Source organism: Balaenoptera musculus, chromosome 18 (genome assembly GCF_009873245.2).
Source record: "Balaenoptera musculus isolate JJ_BM4_2016_0621 chromosome 18, mBalMus1.pri.v3, whole genome shotgun sequence".
Classification (NCBI taxonomy): Eukaryota; Metazoa; Chordata; class Mammalia; order Artiodactyla; family Balaenopteridae; genus Balaenoptera; species Balaenoptera musculus.
This window is the reverse complement of record NC_045802.1, coordinates 5,281,028-5,303,294: the sequence shown is the minus strand read 5'-3', so window position 1 is coordinate 5,303,294 and position 22,267 is coordinate 5,281,028. Positions and strand designations below refer to the sequence as shown.

At 43.1% G+C, this 22,267-nt stretch overlaps 1 protein-coding gene across 1 annotated transcript in view; it reads right to left on the bottom strand.

The window, feature by feature from the left end:
- Positions 1-7,144: 7,144 nt before the first annotated feature.
- The window catches only part of LOC118883989 (protein POLR1D-like), a 43,275-nt gene continuing 28,152 nt past the window's right edge, over positions 7,145-22,267 (bottom strand). Inside the window, exon 3 of the mRNA XM_036831205.1 lies at positions 7,145-8,232. Coding sequence (XP_036687100.1) covers positions 7,965-8,232 — 268 coding nt within the window. The 3' untranslated portion in view covers positions 7,145-7,964. The remainder of the gene's footprint in view (positions 8,233-22,267) is intronic.

The following is a 22,267-nucleotide window of genomic DNA, read 5'->3' as shown; positions in this document are numbered from 1 at the left end:
TTCCAGATGGTTTTCTAGGTACATAAGCTAACACACACACACACACACACACACACACACACACACACACTGTCTCTCTCTCTCAAGAGTAACACACAAATGGGATCATATTTTGCTTAAAGTGCTGCAGCTTGCTTTTTTCACATAACATTTTATCATTTCCATAACGATGCATATATATCTACTTAATTCCTTTATTTAAAACTATTTTCAAAATAACGTACATGGTTTGAATTTCAGAAAGGTACAGTAAAAAAGGAGGCCTGCCTTCTACTCCAGTCCCCCCACTCTGCTTACAGTTTCTTGAGTACGGTCATGTCCAAAGATATTCTATGCCTATGTAATGATGTTCCATTTTCTTACACAAACCATAACATACTACACACCATTCTGTATTTTGCTATTTTTCACTTAATCTATCTAGGAGCTTCTTATTCTTTTATTTTAACACTTGCATAGTTGTATTAGCTAAGGTTCTTTGGTTGCAAGCAGTAGAAACTTACACAATGAATTAAAGCACAAAGGGAATTTATTGGAAGGACAGTGGCAAACAGGTTCAGAGCCAGACTTTGGGAAAGATAGGATGAGGGTTCTTTGGGGAGCTTGGAAGCAGGAACACAGGACCATCCAATGACTTTAGCTCCACCTGCCCTCTCTCTGTAGGTTTCTGTTCAGAATCTATTAGCCTAGTCTGCACCTTCTTTGGTCAGGTCCCCTGCTTGGATGAATCTTTTTTTTGGCTTCAGAGTTGAAGTAGTCTGTTTGACTGGCACAGCCTGGCTCATGTGACCACCCCAATTTGGGGGTGCATGTATCTTTTTGAATTAGCGTTTTCGTCTTTTCAGATATATGCCCAGGAGTGGGATTGCTGGATCATATGGTAAATCTATTTTTAGTTTTTAAAGGAACCTCCATACTGTGGCTGCACCAATTTACATTCTCACCAACAGCGTAGGAGGGTTCCCTATTCTCCACACCCTCTCCAGCATTTATTATTTGTAGACTTTTTTATGATGGCCATTCTGACCAGTGTGAGGTGATACCTCATTGTAGTTTTGATTTGCATTTCTCTAATAATTTTGCCAATTGTTTTTTATTATTAATTTATTTTATTGAAGTATAGGTGATTTACAGTGTTGTGTTAATTTCTGCTGTACAGCAAAGTGTTTCAGTTATATATATATATATTCTTTTTCATATTCTTTTCCATTGTGGTTTATCACAGGATATTGAATATAGCTCCCTGTGCTATACAGTATGACCTTGTTGTTTATCCATTCTCTATATATTAATTTGCATCTGCTAATCCCTAACTCCCAATCCATCCCTCCCCCACCTCCCCTCCCCCTTGGCAACCACCAAGTCTGTTCTCCATGTCTGTGAGTCAGTTTCGTAGATAAGTTCATTTGTGTCATATGTTAGATTCCACATAGAAGTGATGTCATGTGGTATTTGTCTTTCTCTTTCTGACTTAATTCACTTAGTATGATCATCTCTAGGTCCATCCATGTTGCTGCAAATGGCATTATTTCATTCTTTTTTATGGCTGAGTAGTATTCCATTGTATATATGTACCACATCTTTATCCATTCATCTGTCAATGGACATTTAGGTTGTTTCCATGTCTTGGCTATTGTGAATAGTGCTGCTATGAACATAGGGGTGCATGTGTCTTTTCGAATTATAGTTTTGTCCGGATGTATGCCCAGGAGTGGGATTGCTGGATCATAGGGCAACTCTGTTTTTCATTTTTTGAGGAACCTCTGTACTGTTTTCCATAGTCACTGCACTAATTTACATTCCCACCAACAGTTATAGGAGGGTTCCCTTTTCTCCACACCTTCTCCAGCATTTATTTGTAGACTTTTTGATGATGGCCATTCTGACCGGTATGAGGTGGTACCTCATTGTAGTTTTGATTTGCATTTCTCTAATTTGCTAATTGTTTTTTGAGAGTATTTGTATCACCATACTTGTCAGCAGAATTACTTAAAAAAAAAAACCCTGCTAATTTAAAAGGTGAAAAAAATCATTTTAATTTGCATTTTTGTTTGTTTTTTAGATGATTTTTTTTGTATATTCATTGGATGTTTGTATTTTCTGTGACTATTTCATCTTTTGCCAAAATTCTATTGTGTTCCTAGTGTGTTTCTAATAGTTTTACATGAGCTGATTATATATATATATATATAAATATTTACAGTTTTGAAACACATACATATTTTTAAGATTCATTTAGATATATACATATCTTTAGAACTTAACAAAATGGAAAACTTTTCCTAAAAAATGAAAATGAAAGCATCTGTGCTGTTTTGTGCTGATGAACAACCACCAATGCTTCTTATATGGAAGATTGAAATATAGGCATGGCCAAGATATTTTTGAGAAGTAAATCTCGTGCTGCACAAATACTCTACACCTTTGAATTTGGAAGACATGAACGTGGCCCAGCAGAGTTTGAGGACAGGAGTTAAACTGCTCCAGTCTGGGCCCAGCATGTGCTTGTCATATGTGCTTGTTTCTCTAAGTGTTTACTAAGTGAGTGAGTGAGTGAGTGAGTGAGCGATGCTTTGTTTTTTCTGTAGGATATAGGATTAAAAACCTGAGACTTCCCTGGTGGTGCAGTGGTTAAGAATCCGCCTGCCAATGCAGGGGACACGGGTTCGAGCCCTGGTCCGGGAAGATCCCACATGCTGCGGAGCAACTAAGCCCGTGCGCCACAACTACTGAGCCTGTGTGCCTGGAGCCCATGCTCCGCAACAAGAGAAGCCACCGCAATGAGAAGCCCGTGCACAACAATGAAGAGCAGTCCCCGCTCACCACAATTAGAAAAAGTCTGCGCGCAGCAACGAAGACCATATGCGGCCAAAAAATAAATAAATAAATAAATAAATTTATTTTAAAAAAAAAAAGCCTATAGGATAGGGACTTCCCTGGTGGTCCAGTGGTTAAGACTCTGGGCTCCCAATGCAGGGGGGCCCGGGTTCGATCCCTGGCCGGGGAACTAGATCCCACATGCCGCAACTAAATATCCCGCATGCTGCAACTAAAAAAAAGATCCTGCATGCTGCAACGAAGATTCCGCTCGCGGCATCCAAGATCCTGTGTGGGGCAACTAAGACCCAGGGTGGGTAGGTAGGTAGGTAGGTAGATAGATAGATAAATAAATAAATATATTTTTTAAAAACCCTCTAGGATTGAAAACCAGTCTTGCTGTTTTTCCTTTGTAAACTGACATCGAACTTTGAAAGACTACCCATCTGACTGATGGATCTATAATTTGGAGTAAATAGAGGTTCATAATTGGACAGTGTATACTAGTTTATTTTGAGAGGACTATGCCTGAGGAATTAATGAGAAAAAACAATTCGGGAGAGACGGGACCACCGCTGTGGGCAGGCTGTACATTCACCTGGTGGAGAAACATCTTCCTCCAGTATTTTATAAAATATGTTCTATCTGGAGCATATGTCTCACTTAGGAAATTTTTATAAGTTATATAAGCCAGTGGTGATAATACAGGGCTAAATAGATGGGAGAAATTGCTCATGTAATCAACTATTAATAATGCTCTTAAATCTATGTTTATTATTGGGCCTTTTCATAATGCCCAGGGCCTTCTACTGAGATTTATGGCATGGCAACCCAAATAAAAATTATTTCTTCATAAAATCCCTCTGAATTCTACTTACTATGTTGTCGTGCCAGTTTAATGTACATTAATTAATTAACGTACTTTTAAAAATGTGTTCCTGTGTGTGTGAGTGCCTGCTTCTTGGCATTGTTTTCCACGCTGAGAACAAGAGTTTCCATTCGGCAGACTCTCCTTCTCATTCTCTATACTTGGATGAGCCGCGTGGCAGGGCTCAATCTATGATCCGTAGACATGCCTTTCCAAGGCCTAAGGTGGAGGCAGAGGTAGTGGACCATAGGATGTTGTTTATAGTACCACAGAGACCTTGACTCTAAGACTTTTTAAAATTTATTTTTGGCTGCGTTGGGTCTTCGTTGCTGCACGCGGGCTTTCTCCAGTTGCGGCGGGCAGGGGCTACTCTTCGTTACAGTGCGTGGGCTTCTCATTGCAGTGGCTTCTCTTGTTGCAGAGCACGGGCTCTAGGCTCACGGGCTTCAGTAGTTGTGGCACGCGGGCTCAGTAGTTGTGGCTCACAGGCTCTAGCGCGCAGACTCAGTAGTTGTGGCGCACGGGCCTAGTTGCTCTGCGGCATGTGGGATCTTCCAGGACCAGGGATTGAACCCGTGTATCCTGCATTGGCAGGCGGATTCTTAACCACTGCGCCACCAGGGAAGCCCCTCTAAGACTTTTTAACTCCCAAATCTTGCTATTCTTGTGGGTGGAAAAAAGACAAAGTTAAATGTGAAGTAACCTAAAATATGTGCTTCACATGGAGAGTTTAGTGTCCCCTCGTTATAGTCTGTCGGCTGCTGTTTAACCGCGGAAGCATGGAAGGGTAAGAGTTTTTCTCTGGGATTTAGACGGCTGTCTAAACTGGCCCACGGAGATGCTGCTGCAGCGCAAATGTTCCCTGCACAGGGCTTCTGCATTCAGATCTCCTCGGGAGTAAATTTTAACCAGTGAAATGCGTTGGTTATAAAAGTTCTTTAGGCTCTTAAACTGGGAATCCTTGGGACATAAGTGCGTTGAGACATCCCAGTCCTGTGTTTTGAGGGAGCTGAGTTTGGATCAAGTTCAGCATAAGGTAGAAGAAAGAATATAGGTTTTTGATTCAGACAGTCCTGGCTTCCAATAGGATTTCTGCCACTTCCATGACCGTGGGCGAACTTTAAACCTCTCCTCGGTTTCCTTATTTGTAATGGGAGTGACGGCATCTTCTTCATAGGGTTGTAAGAGAACCACGTGGACACGGGGTTTTAAAAGGCGTATCTTAACTTTCTCACCATGCACACACAGAATGGTAACTCAGGTAATGACTGTGTTAACCAACCTTATTGTGGTAATCACGTTGCAGTATGTACTTCTATCAAATCATCATATTGTATACCTTAAATGTACACAGTGTTATATGTCAGATACTGGATATCTCAATCAAGCTGGGGAAAAAGGGCCTCGCAATGTTTGCCCATAGGTGACAGACAATGAATGTTTTTGTCCACGCAGGTTCCCGTATAGCCTGCAATACCTTGTGGGTTTAATACTCCTTAGGAAATACTCCTCACTTTATCTGAGGTTCACCTCAGGTAATGTCTATTCAACAAGCACTGATTACCTACCAGATATTCTTTATGATCCAAAGACAGTGGCAAGACTTCTAGCAGTGACAGATATTATGTAATAATATAAACATGTAAGTGCCACGTTAAATCACATCGATAATCAATGACAGAATGGTAAATTCCACCTTGTAGATCTGAGGCAGATCTATCCACCCCTCGCCCCCCCACCCCCCCAAAAAATCACAGAGAAATTAAAAACTCCATGGCCACCTTCCAGAATCAGGCCTGAGGAGACGTCCTCAGTACGTAGCCTAGTCTCGGGAAAACTACCCACCCTGGCTCCCACTCCCTCCACGTGTGGGCTGTTCAGAAAGACCGGCCACCAGCAGGTGACGGGACATGGCAGAGACCGTGGCTTCTCATTTACTTTCTTGGAGATGATGTTTTCTAAAATGAGGTAAAACAGAAAACGAATTCTGCTAGGTTGCACTTAGGTTTAACTCCTGCCACTTTCTAGTGGAAGCATGCAATGCAGTTCCTAAGCTTAGGGCCAAACGTGCACTTCTGTCTCTACTTGTTTCAAAACCAGAGACTCAGCGCAAACATCGTATTTTTTTTTTTTTTACTTTTTTATTTTTGGCCGTACCGTGTGGCATGTGGAATCTCAGTTCCCCGACCAGGGATCGAACCTGGGCCCCCTGCAGTGGAAGTGGAGTCCTTAACCACTGGACCGCCCGGGAAGTCCCAGTGCAGACATCCTAGTTTGCAGATGAGGAGGGTGCCGTGCAGAGAAGTGGCCCAGATGAGGCCCCACAGTGAGCCAAGGGCAGAGGGGGGCTGAGATTCAACCCCCTCCACCTCCTGTCCTGGGCTGGATGACCTCTTAGTACGGTGCTGCCACGCCCGTGTGCTCCCCGCAGAAGCAGGAGGTGGCTGGGTTTGCGTCTCAGGACCAGCCCCTCCCTGGTATCTACTGTATACATATGGAACACAGATGGATAATTTGCTCTTGACATTTAAACACAGGAAACCGTGGCTGCTTGTGATGAAAGTTTTAAAGATTCTAATAAAAATTTCACAAGTGGGACAGTGGTTTTTAAAGGGAAAATGGTTTTGTGGAACACTTGTCCTTTAACACGATTGTCTGAGAAAGTCAGTGTCATGAGGCTAAAGCGCTTCCTTTACTTCTGAGTGGAAGAATATGCTTATTATAATCATCCCCTTTTTTTAAGAATAATGAGCTTGCCAGTTTGCTCTGAATACAGAGCACATAGACAAATGACACAGTCCAGTTTTATTTTACTTAATTAGAACAAGAATGTTTAAAAACCACAACTCTGTGCTGTTTCTGATAGATATTTAAATACAAAACATTTCAAATTTAGCACAAGTGATATAGGCTAAGGCGTAACTGGATTTGGATTACAGTCATATGAGCCAAATGATTCCTCTTGAATGTTTGAAAGGAAAGGGTGTTTGTACGAAGTCATGGGGAGAGGCCGGGGTCTGGGGGAGAAGGGTGCAGAGTGGGCAGGCTCTGGGCTTGTGCCCCTGAGCTTTCGGCTCCAAGCAGACTGAGCAGGTGTGGCAGAGCAGCTCGGCGGGGGGAGCAGTACGCGTCCGTCCAACACCCCAAAGCTGGCTTTGCGGACGTGCTCCTTTCTAGCGCTTAGACGGGGTTTTTTCTCGGCTGCCAGGAAGCAGGGAGTGGGGCTGCGTTGAGTGATTATCTGGGAGCGGCCAGGCATAAGCTCAGATGCTTTGGAAGACTGGGGGGGGGGGTGGGTATGGACAGAGAGATTCTTCTCAGATTCTTCTTCCTTTTGTGGATGGGGGAAGAGGGTGCTTGGTGACATTTTCTTGAGAATGCAAGGAAGAATACAGGTTTGAAAGGTTTATAATTGTATGTTAGAACAGAGCTACACCGATATTGAAAAAACAAAAAAAGGCATGGTAAACACACTTTTATTTAAAATTCAGATTTCTGAAACAACTGTACTAAGAGTGGCATCGTAGGTCTTTAGCTAAATAAGACATAGCACGAAAATAACGTTCACTTTAACTTTTGAAGGTTTTTTAAAAAGCACCACTTAAAACGTACATATCCCCCCAAAAATTAAATGTAGAAAAACTGTTCTATCTCAGGAATGAGTTTGAGAATGCACAAGGAAACCACAGAGACAATTTTTTAACCTCTGGTTATTGATAGGGAGCACTAAATTCAAGAGGATTTGGAGATTTTCCTACATTGTTCACTTAAAGGACCACAGGTGCAGCACTATCAGAGTTTCTTGGTAAATTTCTAGCCCTTTTCACAAATATGCTTACTGGCCAGATTTCTAAAACTTAAATTTGTCACCCAAAAAAGTAAAGTATAGGATTTACAAGTATTTTATTTTTTGAGAAATTTTGAGAAAGGACCACAAGCGCAGCACACCAAAAAATAAGTGGAACCAGTTTTAATAATCTCTGAAAACTTTTAAGTTCTAGATTTATTTTGAAACCAACTTCCAAACAAGATAGAATAAAATCAATACATATGTATACTACACCGCTGAAGCAGCTTCAACTTGCCAAGACATCTTCAGAGCGCTCCCTCTGAACTCTTTCCTTGGAGCCTCGGGTGATCTTCCGCTGTCACAACAGCGGCCCTGCTGGAAGATCCCTCTTGGGTGTTTGCGCTGCCAGCGCGGGCCGTCCTCAGCCCCATCTCTGCACCAGCCCAGGCCCGGGTGCTGGGACGGTCGCGCTCACCCTGCGTCCCTGCCTCACCGCTTGCTGGACCGCTTCTGGGACTTCTCCGGGCTGCCCCGCTTCCCCGGCGGGGAATGACGGGCAGGGCCTCGAGCGTGGCCGCTGTGCTTGTATGGGTGGGTTCTGTGCTTCTGCCGGCTTTCCTCCTTCTGGTCCTGGCTTGTCGCAGGTTCCTTACTGACCTCTTTTTGTTCGTGGTCTTGGTCTTTCTGGGAGGGCAGTGTGTTCTTAATTGTGTTAATTAGAAATCTTTTATTTGTACCAACCAGAGGACACTTCATCCTGGGGGAAAAAAAAACAATCACAAATCAAACAATGACTCCAAAGCGGAACCCTCCCATCGTGGCAAGCGCCAAAGAACTCTGCTTCCACAGAATCGAGTCTCTGAATTTGTTCAGCTTTCCTTGCATGCCACCTAGTGTAAACTCTGAGCACAGGGGAGAAAACCCAAGACACTTAGAATTCTGGAGACAGACTGGCTGGACCTTATCTGAAGACTTTAACCCTTTCTTCCTTGTTGGGACTAACTTTCCCAACAAGTACCGCAATGTTACGTATAGGCGTTGGCCACAACCCAAATTACCTGAGTCATTTAATAGTATCTCCTTATACCACAAATGCCTGATTTGACTAGAATCTGCATTTTTAGTTAAATTTATGGTGGCTTGTTTTTAAATATCAAAGAAGAAGGATCAGTCCCTCCCTGAGGAACAAAAAAAGTATACCTTGCTATATCGTGAATACTGGAGCTACATGATCTACTCTAGAAATAAAAAAATATCTAAAGAATCTATTAAATGCGATAATCACCTTTTACCCTCTAAAAAACTTAAAGTTTCTATTTCAGGACTTTCTGTTTCAGAGTCTGTGCTCTGTCCCGGAGGACTGTTCCCACGTCTACCCTCTGGGTGACTTTCTGTGCAGTGTACATTTCAGGGGCTTCTGAGTCAAGTTCACCCAGGAGGAAGGATGTAACTGGTTAAGTCGTTAATTTACATGTTTAGGTATATTTATATACTCAGTATTTATTTTTCAGGTGTAGTAAACCTTTCATTTTAGAAAAGAAAACCCCACACAGATGAAAACCTGAATACTTCTCTCAGCCTTGAGCCAAGGAGGAAAACCGATCCGTCCTAATCGTGTTACTCAGGGTGGCTGGTAGTAAACAAAAATGAATGTAGTATTCCATCATCTCCACCTTTGTATCAAACTTTAATTCAAGGAGAATCCCACGCAATACCTCAAAAGCAACCCACCAGCGGCCCCACTGCAGTGATTTTCTCGCGGAAGAGAAATGTAAGGGGTCACCAGCCAAGTGTCCCTGTTACGGCGGTCAGACCACCTCAGGCAGCCAGAATGGCACTGAATCTGTGAGTAAAAGGAGGAGGAAAAAAAGAAAAGAAAATGGTTCCTGCTGCGAATAAGCAGCTCTTGCGCCTGCCTGGAGAGAAGGTACCCGCGAGGTCTCGGGAGCAGTGTGTGGGCCCCTGTGCCGGTATGCTTAATGCTCAGGCTGGGAAGACTGACGGGGAACGAGCAGCAGTGAGGAGAAGGACTCAGGGAGGAAAGGACGCAGGGAGCCGCAGAAGTGGTCGGAACGCTGGGTGGGGACGGCACTGGAGGTTTGCTTTTCTTTCACTGCTGAAGTTCAGAAGCCACGGTGATGAGGAGCAAAGAAGAAGGGCAACCACAGAGAGCAAAGAAAACCCACGGGTCTGCGTGTGAGGCTGGGGGAGGCTGAGTTTCCAGAAAAGCACACCAGCGTGACGCTCCTCAGGGGCCCCAAGGCATAGCCATGTGTACCTCCCAGAGGTACAGGATCAGGACACCTGTGCAGTTAGGAGGGACGGCCAGGCTCTGACCTCAGTGACTTTACAGGATTATCACTGCATCCAGGCACTGACTGGCTGACGACACCTGGACCACCGCAGTCGCAAGCTCAGCAGAGATTCAGAAGAGCACGACACACGCGTGTGTTACAGAGCAGCACAACTCCGCCAGCCTGCGGGAAGGGACTGCCCTTCAGTGCGGAACACAAGGAGCCCAGGGGCCCCTCTTTGCCAGCTGTGGCCAGGGCTTACTGCAGGAGCTGATCATGTTCGTGAGCAGCGGAGCGCCCATCTCTCGTGGATGGGGCAGACTAGGAACGGCTGGTGCAGAACAGCCAGCTACAGAGGAATTCTGGGGCCTTTTCAGTGCAGTGGGTCGTCAGTGCTGGTAAAACTGGTCAGTTCTTGTCTGGATTCAACAAAGAAGGAAGGTGATTATTGCCAGATAGGACAATAACCCAAGATACTAAGACCTTTGGCAACTGCTGGCGCATTCAGCTGCATTTTGCCGTCTTCCACGTGAGGTCATCTCCAGCACCATGTGCCTGCTTGAGATGGACAAAGCTCCTCCTGGGCTAGAGACCGGCAGGGGTCATGCTGTGAGTGGGGACCACGTCGGAGGAGGCATCCCTAGCTCCCCGCAGCTCGTGTAACCCGCCGACTCAACACAGGGACCAAAGAGCTAGCGTAGAATGAGGTGGTTTTCTGGAACAAAGTCCACAAGAAAACCGGCCTTTACATCGCTTTTTCACATCAAAGATGCGATTTTTAATGCTGGTTGTGCCTAGGTTGTGTCCACCTTCGAGGTGAAAAGTCAAGCATGGCTTGGAGAGAACTTGGTTTACTTGGGTGGGTGGGGGGTATGAGAGCGACTCCCCCAGATACGCCAGGACACATTTTAGAAATGGTGACAAGTGCTCACCCATACTCCACTGATAAATGAGGCAGGACAATGAGATTGGGGGGCCGGGGTGGGGGAGCAGTTGAGGGCAGATGTGAAGGGACACGTGGCAAATGATTCCATATAAAGAAAGTATAAAATCTGCACTGAATATATTGAAGCATAAGGAGAATAATATCAATGCTGAACGTGAGGAAGTCCCTGGCAGAGAGCGGCTCTGGCCTGTAATGTGGCCATTAATGTTGCGGAATCTCACCGCCAGTTGTCCTACGGCTACAAAGTCATACAACACAGTATATACACGGGCTCTGGAATCATACCGTCTCTTAGGCCAGACCTTGGGCATGTTAAATAATCTCCCTGTTGTCTCTCATCTATTAAATGGGGACAATAGTGACTATTTTAGGGGACCAGACGCAGATCACAGGAGTGAGGATACGCTCAGAACAACGCCTGATACGCAACAAGCACTTAGTAAAGGCTAGCTCGGTGCACAGCCTCGTCCCCCGACTCAATTCGCTTTGTGACCATGGGAAAGTTACTTAACGCCTCTGTGCCTCACTTTTCTATTTGTAAATGGAAGCGATAGAAGTATCCACCTATTGCAAGGGTCTAATGAGATAATGCATAAAGCACTTAGCACAGGGCCTGGCATATGGTAAATCTTCAATAAATGTTACCTATGGGGCTAGGATTTCTTATGCATAATTCCAAAATTTGAAAACCAAGTTCTTTTTCTGATACGACAACTCATTTGGCAGCCAGACCTGGCCTAACCTGACGCCGGGCACTTCTTTCTACTCTGTATCCCGTTTGAGGGAAGCGTTCATATGCTTTGCTGAGGAAATGATCATGTGTTGAACAAGTACCATTGGGGTATTTGTTGTGCACGCTGTCTGGGCTATAGTACCTATCTAAAATGTGAAAATATCTAAATTTAGCAACTTACCTGGATCCGAGGGCTTTACACAAGGGATTGTGGACCCATATTATTACTATTCACTCTCCCTTCATGAAAAAGAATATATATAGCACTCAAGTTAATATATCAGGGATTTGTCCATGATGGAAACTCAAGACAGCTAAGTCTCAGATCACCTGGGATAATAAGTTAATCAAGAACTTAATCAAGAACAGAGAAGAATGTCTGATGTTTCTCCATGAAAAAAAAATGATTGAAAAATGAAAAGAACCTGAGCCATCAAGGAAAAACGAAAAAGATGTTTTACAGAAATGTTCATAAAAATGGTTACAGGTTTAAAGTTTTGGTACTTCAGATGGTTAAACTTCTGTATCTGCAAGTTTCACTTTCCAGGATATCTCAATTCTCCATTGATATCAGAGTCAGTGGGCTACTGGGTAGTACCTCTGAGCTTATAATTTGCATTTCCTAATGGTCTGTAGACTCTGTTTGTAGATGGTCCTCGGGTATAAATAACACTGGAGGCTGGAGTAAGTGGGTGATCTCGAAGGTCCTTCCACTTTTTTTTTTTTTTTTTCCTTCCAGTTTTGAGTTTCTCCGTGCATGTTCTGTTATGTTGGCCCATCAGAATGTGACCCTCCTCTCCTTCATCACATTAGGAAATTATTTCATTGCTCTCTGTCTCCTTGTTTCTCAGCTCTCTTTTAGTGCCCTGTTTTTCTGTATTTGAGATGACACAGTAAGCTAGCGTTAGATCGTCAGCCGTCCTAAAGCCTTCTTTATATCAGCATTGAGGCAAAAGCCTGAGCCCTGCGGCACGGGCACAGGCCTGGCTGCTGGGCGGGTCTGTACCGGCTTCGTCCCTGGCTGCGCCCAAGGATGTGGGGTGGGGACCACAGGAGGCCACAGGATGAGCAGCTGCTTTCCTGTGGAACTCTGACCCCAACTCTGCTGACTTTCTCACGCTGGCTAGTTCTTTTGTTTTGGGTTCATTTTTGATTTTAGAAAGTTATACTAGCTCATGTGGGAAGAGCCAGATTTAAGGTGCTAACAACATAAATGGATATAAAACTCTAAATGGAATGAGACTGGTTAAAACTGCTCTAGAAAGTACCCATGACAGCACCGTCAGACTCAAGATCCTATCCACGTTAAACCTGACAAGCAAAGCGAGTCCCTTCACTTTCAAAGCTGTGAACCCAGAGGCTGAGAGGAAGGGCTCCGCCTGCCACGGGAGAGATTAAGATGGGCTGAGGCCAGGGCTGTAAGTTTCAGCCTTCTTTCCCTTTTTCTCAAGTAGGCACACTGTGTAACACTGTGTAACGTCATTTGCAAAAATGAGGCTCTTTCTCCCCGCAGGAATCATACTCAACTTATGAAAACCAGTAAATTATAAAACAAATCTAGAGAACAGAAGGGGAAAGATAAATGCAGTTTCTTTTTCTTTCTGATTTTCATACTTCTGTCTCTCTGCTGCTGAAGGACAGAGGTAGTAACAGCTAACCTTCTGCAGTACAGACCTGCCACGTTTGTGTCTAAAGTAGTTTCATGAATGTGACACCGCCAATAGTGACACATGACCGCTAGCCAATAGGAACGACAACAGCGGTGTTGCTGACACTGACGGCGAGCAGTTCCCTGTGCCCTTACGTTACCAACGCCTCACTTCATCTCTCCGCCGTCTCCCCTCTTACAGATGCACAAGAGGCAAAGCACCTTATCCAGGCTCCCAAGTCGGAAGGACGTGGAGCTGGGATTGGGACCGGAGTCCGCCTTCCCAGCACCATCCCAGCTGGGACAGAAGGAGCAGATGAGAGAAAGGCACCTGCGGAGTAAGCAGATGGCCCAGAGCAGGCAGGGAAGGAAACCGCAGGTGAAAAGCTGTCAGCGCGCTGGCCGCCGGGGCTGCTCCGTTCGGGACAGACTCCTAGAAGCAGATCTAAGTCGGCTAAGAGCTCCGGCCGTGCAGGAGCCCAGGTGAGTCTGACACAGATAAGGACAAAGGCACAGAACTCCCTGCACACACGTGACTTGGAGATTTGTGAAGGACATCAGGCTGTGGGAAACTAGGGTTCCTCTTCTTCTGTTCAGGGAAATAGAGCCTCGGGATCGTGGAAGCCGGGTTCAGTGCATTGTGCCCCGATTCATTCCTTTATTCTACGGCCAGAGCCCTTTCCACGCCAGCAAACGGCATTTTATCTTCCATTCTGCATGTGGCTTTGCATGATCACGGATGTACGTCTAAAGTAACAGCCACAGAAAGCAGCACAACTACCCTTCCAGCGCCCCAAGGAACCAGGTAATACTCTTGACCTGATGCTGTGGTTGGTTACAGCTTACCTCGTTCAACACGCCGCAGTCACCGTAACCACCCACGGCGCCACGGGTTATACTTCGGCAATCAAGTGCCTTAGTCATCTGAGAAGGTCTTTTATAGTGTTTTAATCCCCACAGCGACACTGTTAATCCTTAATTACACTGCATACAACAGGCCTGAGGCAGGTTTTCAATATGCTCCGTCTCCACCACTGCACCCAAAAGTAATGAAAAATCGTTGACATACGTGTACATATATATCTGCAGTATTTATTTTTAAAAATCTGAGAATCTTTCATACGTAAGGCACTATGCTAGGTCCTGCAGCAAAAATAAATACCAGGCTACCTGTCTGTGTTGACGCTGTTTAGGAGACGGCCAGGAGGAACAGGAGGTGTGGCCAGGTGAGGGTCAGAGGCGGGGGTGTGAGTAGCGGGGCCCTGGGATGCACAGGACACGATCCCCGGCCCCCTCCTCCCTCAGTAGGACAGGTCGTTTCCGCAGCCGCGTAAGCCAACGGGAGTGCATTCAGGGCTCCCTGATCCACTTTCATAACCAGACAGGAAGGGGATGGGAACGTGGGAAGCAGGGGCAGGACGCACGGCGCTCTGCGTGCTGACAGTAGCCACAGAAGGAAGGCTCTAGACAAGAGGGATCCGTGCTGGTCCCATCAGCAGTTAACCAGGACTTGGGAAACCTCTTTGGGCTCCACGTTCTTTAACTGGAAAGTCAAGGCTCTGGGTCTCCGCGGCCCTGAAATACTGCCAGGAGCCTCACCCACGAGTCAGTCTGAGACTCGAGCCCTCCCTGCCCTCCCCGCTGGTCCCAGCATGTGGTCTGGCGCTCAGCGGCGGGCTTGTCCGCGTTCACCTGTGCGTGAGCAGCTTCGAGGCCGGGACAGTCAGGCTTCTGAACTGCTGCCTGCGCCTGGCCTCTTAATGTACCGACCGGTACTGAGTGAATCTTCAAACGAGTAGAAACACCACGTGCCTCAGTGGAGACTGGGGCAATGATTTGCTTCCCAATAATCGAAAGCTGATTGCGTAAAATGGAAGAAAACGTAGGTGGTGCTCCCCCTTATCACCAGGTTGACCCCCAGCCGAACAGAAAAGCACCCAAAACGTCATTCCCCTTAAAACAACTGGGTAAAGAAAACTGAAAAATCATTTTCTCTCAAATTCAATCTTTGGAAGTTTTTGTACCAAAACATAAGCCTCTCCAACGTATAAGGCTGAAATCGTACAGGCAGTAGACTCAAGCATTATCCTGGGCAAAGATCAGCTGACATGAATGTGACCAGAATAAAAACAGCTTTGTAGACAATGAAGCTGAGCAAATTTCTGAAATTTGTGCTTATAAATTCCTCTATGTTGACTGAAAGGAAGTCACGTGGGCCAATATTTCAGCTTCTCGGAGGCTTCTGTCAAGAACAGCTTCTCAAGAGATTCTTTTGCTGAAATACATCCAAGGAAGTATATAGCACCAAATGGTTTCTTTCTTTACACTACAAAAAATGGCATCCCAGTTGCATTTTCTTTAGTTCAGCAATCTCTTTCTGGCAACGGCTCAACTACCTCACTTAAGATCTCTCTCATGCAATATCCAAGAGGAGAAAATAATGTCACTCACTCTAGTTCTGTTTCAAATTCTAAAGCCAATGTGAAGATCTTCTAGATGCTTAGAAACGCAGACCATTGCCCACTAGTAACTGACCGATTGCTCCTTTTGGATATCTGTCCACTTGACAGGGATGGGTCTTGGGACTCCTGTGGCTGGCCACCTGGCCACCTGTCTGCTCCTGGGAGGAGTGTGGGAATGCTCTCAATTCTGCAGAGCAGGTTGGTATCATTCTTTTTAATAAATAGGGATTAGCATAGTGTTTTTCACATTTGTGTGCACTTTAGAATCACCTGGGTATCTTTTTAAAACCCCAGAGCTCAGGCCATACCCCTAACTAATAATCTTTGATGGTGGGAAACAGATACTTGTATTTTTGGAAGCTCCTCAGATGATTTCAAATGTGCAGGTAAATTTGGGAACCACTGGATTAGTGGTTAAAAGTTTTATTTACACACACACACACACACACACACACACACACACGCACTTATTTAAACAGATGTAGAACCAGGTGTTCCCCTGGAATGAGCAGGATGGGAAAGGCGTTCTTTGTCCCAGCACCGTGGGCAGAAGCAAGTCATGGTTTTCCTTGGACCAGACCTCCCTTCACAGCCCTTCCCTGTTAGGTGTGCTGGACCAAAAGCTGCCTCAAGAAGAAGTTCTGTGAGACTCTTTGAGCTGCAAGGTGACCTAGCTGGGTATTCAGATGTAAGTGAGCCGTCACTTCAAAGAAAACAACTCACAGTATTCACTGCTGACGATAAAGCTGAAGTTTTCAAATGAAAGAAAATTAGACTTTTGGAAAACAGTGAACTTGACAGTTTCCCAACACTTAAACGACTTTTCTGATGAGATGAGTGGTGATATTAACAAATGTGTTTTTAAAATATTATATAATGAAATGTGTCAGCATTTGGAGGAGCTTCATAACTCAGCGAACCAATATTTTCCAGATGACCAGTTCATGATATTACAAAACCATGCATGAGTGGAAGATCCAGTAAAAGTGCAAGGTAGACCAAGGGATTTTATTGTAACAGCATATGAAAAGTCCACATTATTAAAAAGAATGTGAAGAAACTACCACTTGTTGAGGTTACTTGCAAGTAGTGATGCAGTATAAAAGAATACCACAATTTTCTGAAAATGCTATTGAAGTACTTCTTCCTTTTCCAAATACGTATCTGTGTGAAATCAGAGTCCCTTCATACACTGCAACCAAAATAACATATCACAACAGATTGACTGCAGAGGCAGATAGGAAAATCCAGGTGTCTTTGATAAGCCAGACATTAAAGAGGTTCGCAAAAATATTGAACAGTGCCACTCTACTGAATAGGTAAATTTTTGCAAACATAGCTATTTTTATAAAAAATATATTATCTACACATGTGACATGTTTATTATTTTTTAAAATAAATCAATAAATACTTTAAAATTACTCAGTTTTAATTTCTAATAACAGTAAATATCAATAGATATAACCCATGTAAAAAAGTTCTGTGGGGTCCTCAATAATTTTCAAGAGTGTAAAGGATCCTAAAGACCCCAAAATTTGAGAACCACTGTTATGAGAGTTGAAAAAAAATAGTGTCAACAGGAATGCTTGTCTTGTCACCTCACGGGAGAGTGTGAGTTTCCCATCCTGTTCTCCCAGGATCCACCTCTTATAAATCTGGAGCGTCTTACTTTGTCTGCCATTTTTTACTCTCTTTTCAACATCCTTCTCCCGCCCTTCTTGGGAAGAGGCTGCTAGTTGCCCGCCCAATATCCATTCTTCCTTTCTTCTGTAGTAAAAGAACCTCAGATTTTTTTTTTTTTTTCAAATGACTAGCATTTATTTTCATTCATTTGCTGGCCCAATACACAAGTAGATTTACTTGACTTCTTTATCTTATCTACATGTTTTAGCCATTTGGAGAGTTATGTCTTTTCTTTGATCCTGAAGCCTTTGATTTTTTTTTTTTTAAACATCTTTATTGAAGTATAATTGCCTTACAATGGTGTATTAGCTTCTGCTTTATAACGAAGTGAATCAGTTATACATATACAATATGTTCCCATTTCTCTTCCCTCTTGCATCTCCCTCCCTCCCACCCTCCCCATCCCACCCCTCTAGGTGGTCACAAAGCACCGAGCTGATCTCCCTGTGCTATGCAGCTGCTTCCCACTAGCTATCTATTTTACATTTCGTAGTGTATATATGTCCATGACACTCTCTTACCCTGTCACATCTCACCCCACCCCCTCCCCATATCCTCAAGTCCATTCTCTAGTAGGTCTGTGTCTTTATTCCCGTCTTGCCGCTAGGTTCTTCATGGCCTTTTTTTTTTCTCCTTAGATTCTGTATATATGTGTTAGCATACTGTATTTGTTTTTCTCTTTCTGACTTACTTCACTCTGTATGACAGACTCTAACTCCATCCACCTCATTACAAATACCTCCATTTCATTTCTTTTTATGGCTGAGTAATATTCCATTGTATATATGTGCCACATCTTCTTTATCCATTCATCTGTCGATGGACATTTAGGTTGCTTCCATGTCCTGGCTATTGTAAATAGAGCTGCAATGAACATTGTGGTACATGACACTTTTTGACCTATGGTTTTCTCAGGGTATATGCCCAGTAGTGGGATTGCTGGGTCGTATGGTAGTTCTATTTGTAGTTTTTTAAGGAACCTCCATACTGTTCTCCATAGTGGCTGTATCAATTTACATTCCCACCAACAGTGCAAGAGTGTTCCCTTTTCTCCACACCCTCTCCAGCATTTATTGTTTCTAGATTTTTTGATGATGGCCATTCTGACCGGTGTGAGATGATATCTCGTTGTAGTTTTGATTTGCATTTCTCTAATGATTAATGATGTTGAGCATTCTTTCATGTGTCTGTAGGCCATCTGTATATCTTCTTTGGAGAAATGTCTATTTAGGTCTTCTGCCCATTTTTGGATTGGGTTGTTCGTTTTTTTGTTATTGAGCTGCATGAGCTGCTTGTAAATCTTGGAGATTAATCCTTTGTCAGTTGCTTCATTTGCAAATACTTTCTCCCATTCTGATGGTTGTCTTTTGGTCTTGTTTATGGTTTCCTTTGCTGTGCAAAAGCTTTTAAGTTTCATTAGGTCCCATTTGTTTATTTGTGTTCTTATTTCCATTTCTCTGGGAGCTGGGTCAAAAAGAATCTTGCTGTGATGTATGTCATAGAGTAAGAACCTCAGATTTTATCTGGCACATGACTGACTGGGAAAAAAAGACTGAGTTCCTGGCCTTGTAGCTGGTGTAGACATGAGACTAAATTCTGGCCAATGGGGTCCATGTAGAAATGGCACCGACGACTCCTGGGAAGTGCGCTTGAAGGGGCCGGGGGCATGCCTCTTCCTCTTCTTCCTTTCTGCTAACTAAAATGTGGAAAAGAATCACACCCTTTGGTTGGGAGATTTGGAAAACTGTAAGGAGCCCGGGTCCTCCATAACTCTGGAACAGCCAATCTAACTGATATGATACCCAGAGAGGAGGTCAGTCAGTACCCGACAAATCTCAAGCTGTCCTGTGCATATGGCAACTCTGCTCAGGAAAAGCAGAGGTGATGTTGACAGACTAGTTCTTTGACCCTCAGAAAGTTCTACCAAGCCAGTAAGTGGCACTAAGGTTGTCAGGATAAATGACTTCCATCAGGAGAGCTGCCTAGTAACAAGTGATCCCCTTCAACACTCTCATCTGGCAAGAACCCTGACTGATATTTTCTCATCCACTTGTCAAGTCATCTGAATTTATGATTTAGCTTTAGGCTGATTCTTTCACAGAAGGTATTAAAACGGACCAATGACTACTGTCAGCCCGATCAAGGTCCTGCCTTACACCAAAAACCGAAGCAGCCTGCCCCTACCAAAGTTTGCACGAATCTAATACATATTAGTAGAGGCACCTTATCTCTCCTCTCTTAAGGACAGAGGGCTGGAAAGAAGAGAAGAGAAGTAAGAACATGTATTGGTGAAGATGTGAAGAAAATGGGACACTTGTGCACTGTTGGTGGGAATGTAAATTGGTGCAGCCACTACGGAAAGCAGTATGGAGCTTCCTCAAAAAATTAAAAAATAGAACTACCGTATGATCCAGCAATTCTACTTCTGGGTATTTATCTGAAGAAAAAGAAAACACTAACTCGAAAAGATATCTGCACCCACGTGTTCATTGCAGCTCTATTTACAACAGCCAAGATATGGAAACAAGCTAAGTGTCCACTGATGGGTGAATGGATAAATTGTGGTATACACATACAATGGAATACTATTCAGGCATAAAAAAAGAATGAAATCTTGCCATGTGTGGCAACATGGATGGACCTTGAGGATGTTACGCTAAGTGAAGTAAGTTCAACAGAGAAAGACAGATACCGTATGATCTCACTTACATGTGGAATCTTAAAAAAAAAAAAAAAATCAAGCTCATAGATAACAGAGAGCAGATTGGTGGTCACCAGAGGCAGGGGTAGGGGAGTCAAGGGGTCAAAAGGTAAAATGAAAAAAGCCAACCACATAGGTGGTTATATACACCAAGTCAGGAGATCTGACGAATCAACAATTAACTGGAGCAGTCAACCATTTAAATTTATGTTCCTCCTTAGTTCCAACTAGAAAAAAAAAAGGATATGCTCATTCTTGTAAATACAACTTCTAATTTTTAAGGAATTATAATTCTGTCACTGACAAATGAGATTTGTAACTGCAATTTAAAAATAGCAATGTCATATCTAAAATCTTGCGGGATATTTAAAAATATGGCATTTAAGTTTATACATGAAAAAAACTGTATTTGAGGGAAAATTCATAGAAATGGTAGAAAACGTTGACCATTCAATGAGTATCCTTTGTCTGAAATTGGCATTGAAACTGATACTCACTCCACCTGGCCTGGTACATCTAGAACATTTATTTATTTTAGTCCAGACCAGTTAGATGGCACTTTATATGGCAATAAAAAATCCAAACAAACGAAAAAAGAAGTTAAGAGCAGATTTAACTAACATTTAGTAACTGACTGCTCCATGCCGGGAACTATGCTGAGTGTTTCCACATACATTATCTCACCAAATTTTTACCGTATCCTTCTAGGAGGTCGCTATTTCATTGAAATCTAAAATGATTACAAATGTTACACAAAGATTGACTCACATTGGATCATTTCATCTTATTATACCACTGCATCCATAAATACATCAGAATGAACTTCTAAAAGATAATAGCTTTTAAAAAATAAAATAACAGCAATACTATTATCACACCTAAAAAAAAAATCAACATCAATTCCTTAATATCATCAAATACCCTTGTTTCAATTAGTTTGGATAAGGATCCAAACAAGGTATACACGTAGATGTGTCCCAAGTCTATTAAGTCATAGGATACTCCTCCTCCTTTTCTCCTTGCAATTCATTTGTTAAAGAAACTGGTTTGTCTGTCCTGTAGAATTCCCCACATTTTCGTTATTTTATCTCTATAATGTCATTTAGTATGTTCCTCTGACCTCTATTTCCTGCAAACTAGTAGTTCTAACTAGAGACTTGATCAGATTCACGTTCAAGTTCTTTACAAGGATGTCTCATAAGTGGTGGTACCCTCTTCCTATTGCATCTTCTCGTGGTATAAAGATTGATGGATGAGTCCAGGTGTCGTCAGCCTGACCCACTCATCAGAAAGTTCCCCATCAGCTTCTCATCTGATAGATTTAGCAACCGTTGATGATCTTTGCCTAGATCCAGTGTATCATTAGGGATTGTAGAATAATGACATTCTTTTTATTTTTAAATCAGGTTTACTGAGGTATGGTTTATACAAACTAAAATTTATCCTTTTAAGTAAATAGTGTGATGAGTTTTGACAAATGTATGTAGTCATGTGATCATCACAAGAGTCAAGATATATAGAGCATTCCCAGCACCCAGAAAAGTTCTGCAGTAAATTCAGTCCTTCAGCCCCTACCTCCTGGCAACCGATGAGGGGTTTTCTGTCCCTATGGTTTTGGCTTTTCTAGAAGGTCATATAAATGGAATCTTATAATGTGTAATGTTTTGAGTCTGGCTTCTTTCATGAGCATAATGCTTCTGAGATTCACCCATGCAGTGTGTATCAGTAGTTCTGTTCCTTTTCGTTATTGATGAGGATGGGACATGTGGATGTTACAACTGTGTATCCACTCATCAGCTGATGGTCATATGTGTTGTTTCCAGTTTTGAGCTATCATGAATAAAACTGCTATGGATGTTACTGGACAGATTTTTGTGTGGGCTTACATTGTCAGCTCTCTGATAGGTAGTTAGAAGAAGAATTCTGTATGGTGAGTGCATATGTATAAGAAACTGCCAGTTGTTTTTCAAAGTGGCTGTATGATTTTACATTTCCACCAACAATATGTGAGCATTCTCATTGTTCCAAATCTTCCTCTTTATTTGGTACTGTCAGTCTTTTTTTATTTTGGCCAATCTAGATCATGTGTAGTGAATAAGTAACTGTGGTTTTAATTTGCATTTTCCTGATAACTAATGATTTGAGCATCTTTTCAAATGCTTATCGGCCAATTTGATATCATTTTTGGTGAAGTGTTTATTCAAATCTTTTGTCCATTTTAAAATTAGATAGTTTGTCTTGTAATTGAGTTGTTATTCAAGTGATGATAATCTTATTCTATAGTCCTACATTTAACAGTTGCAATTCTATAAGGAAGTTTTCTTT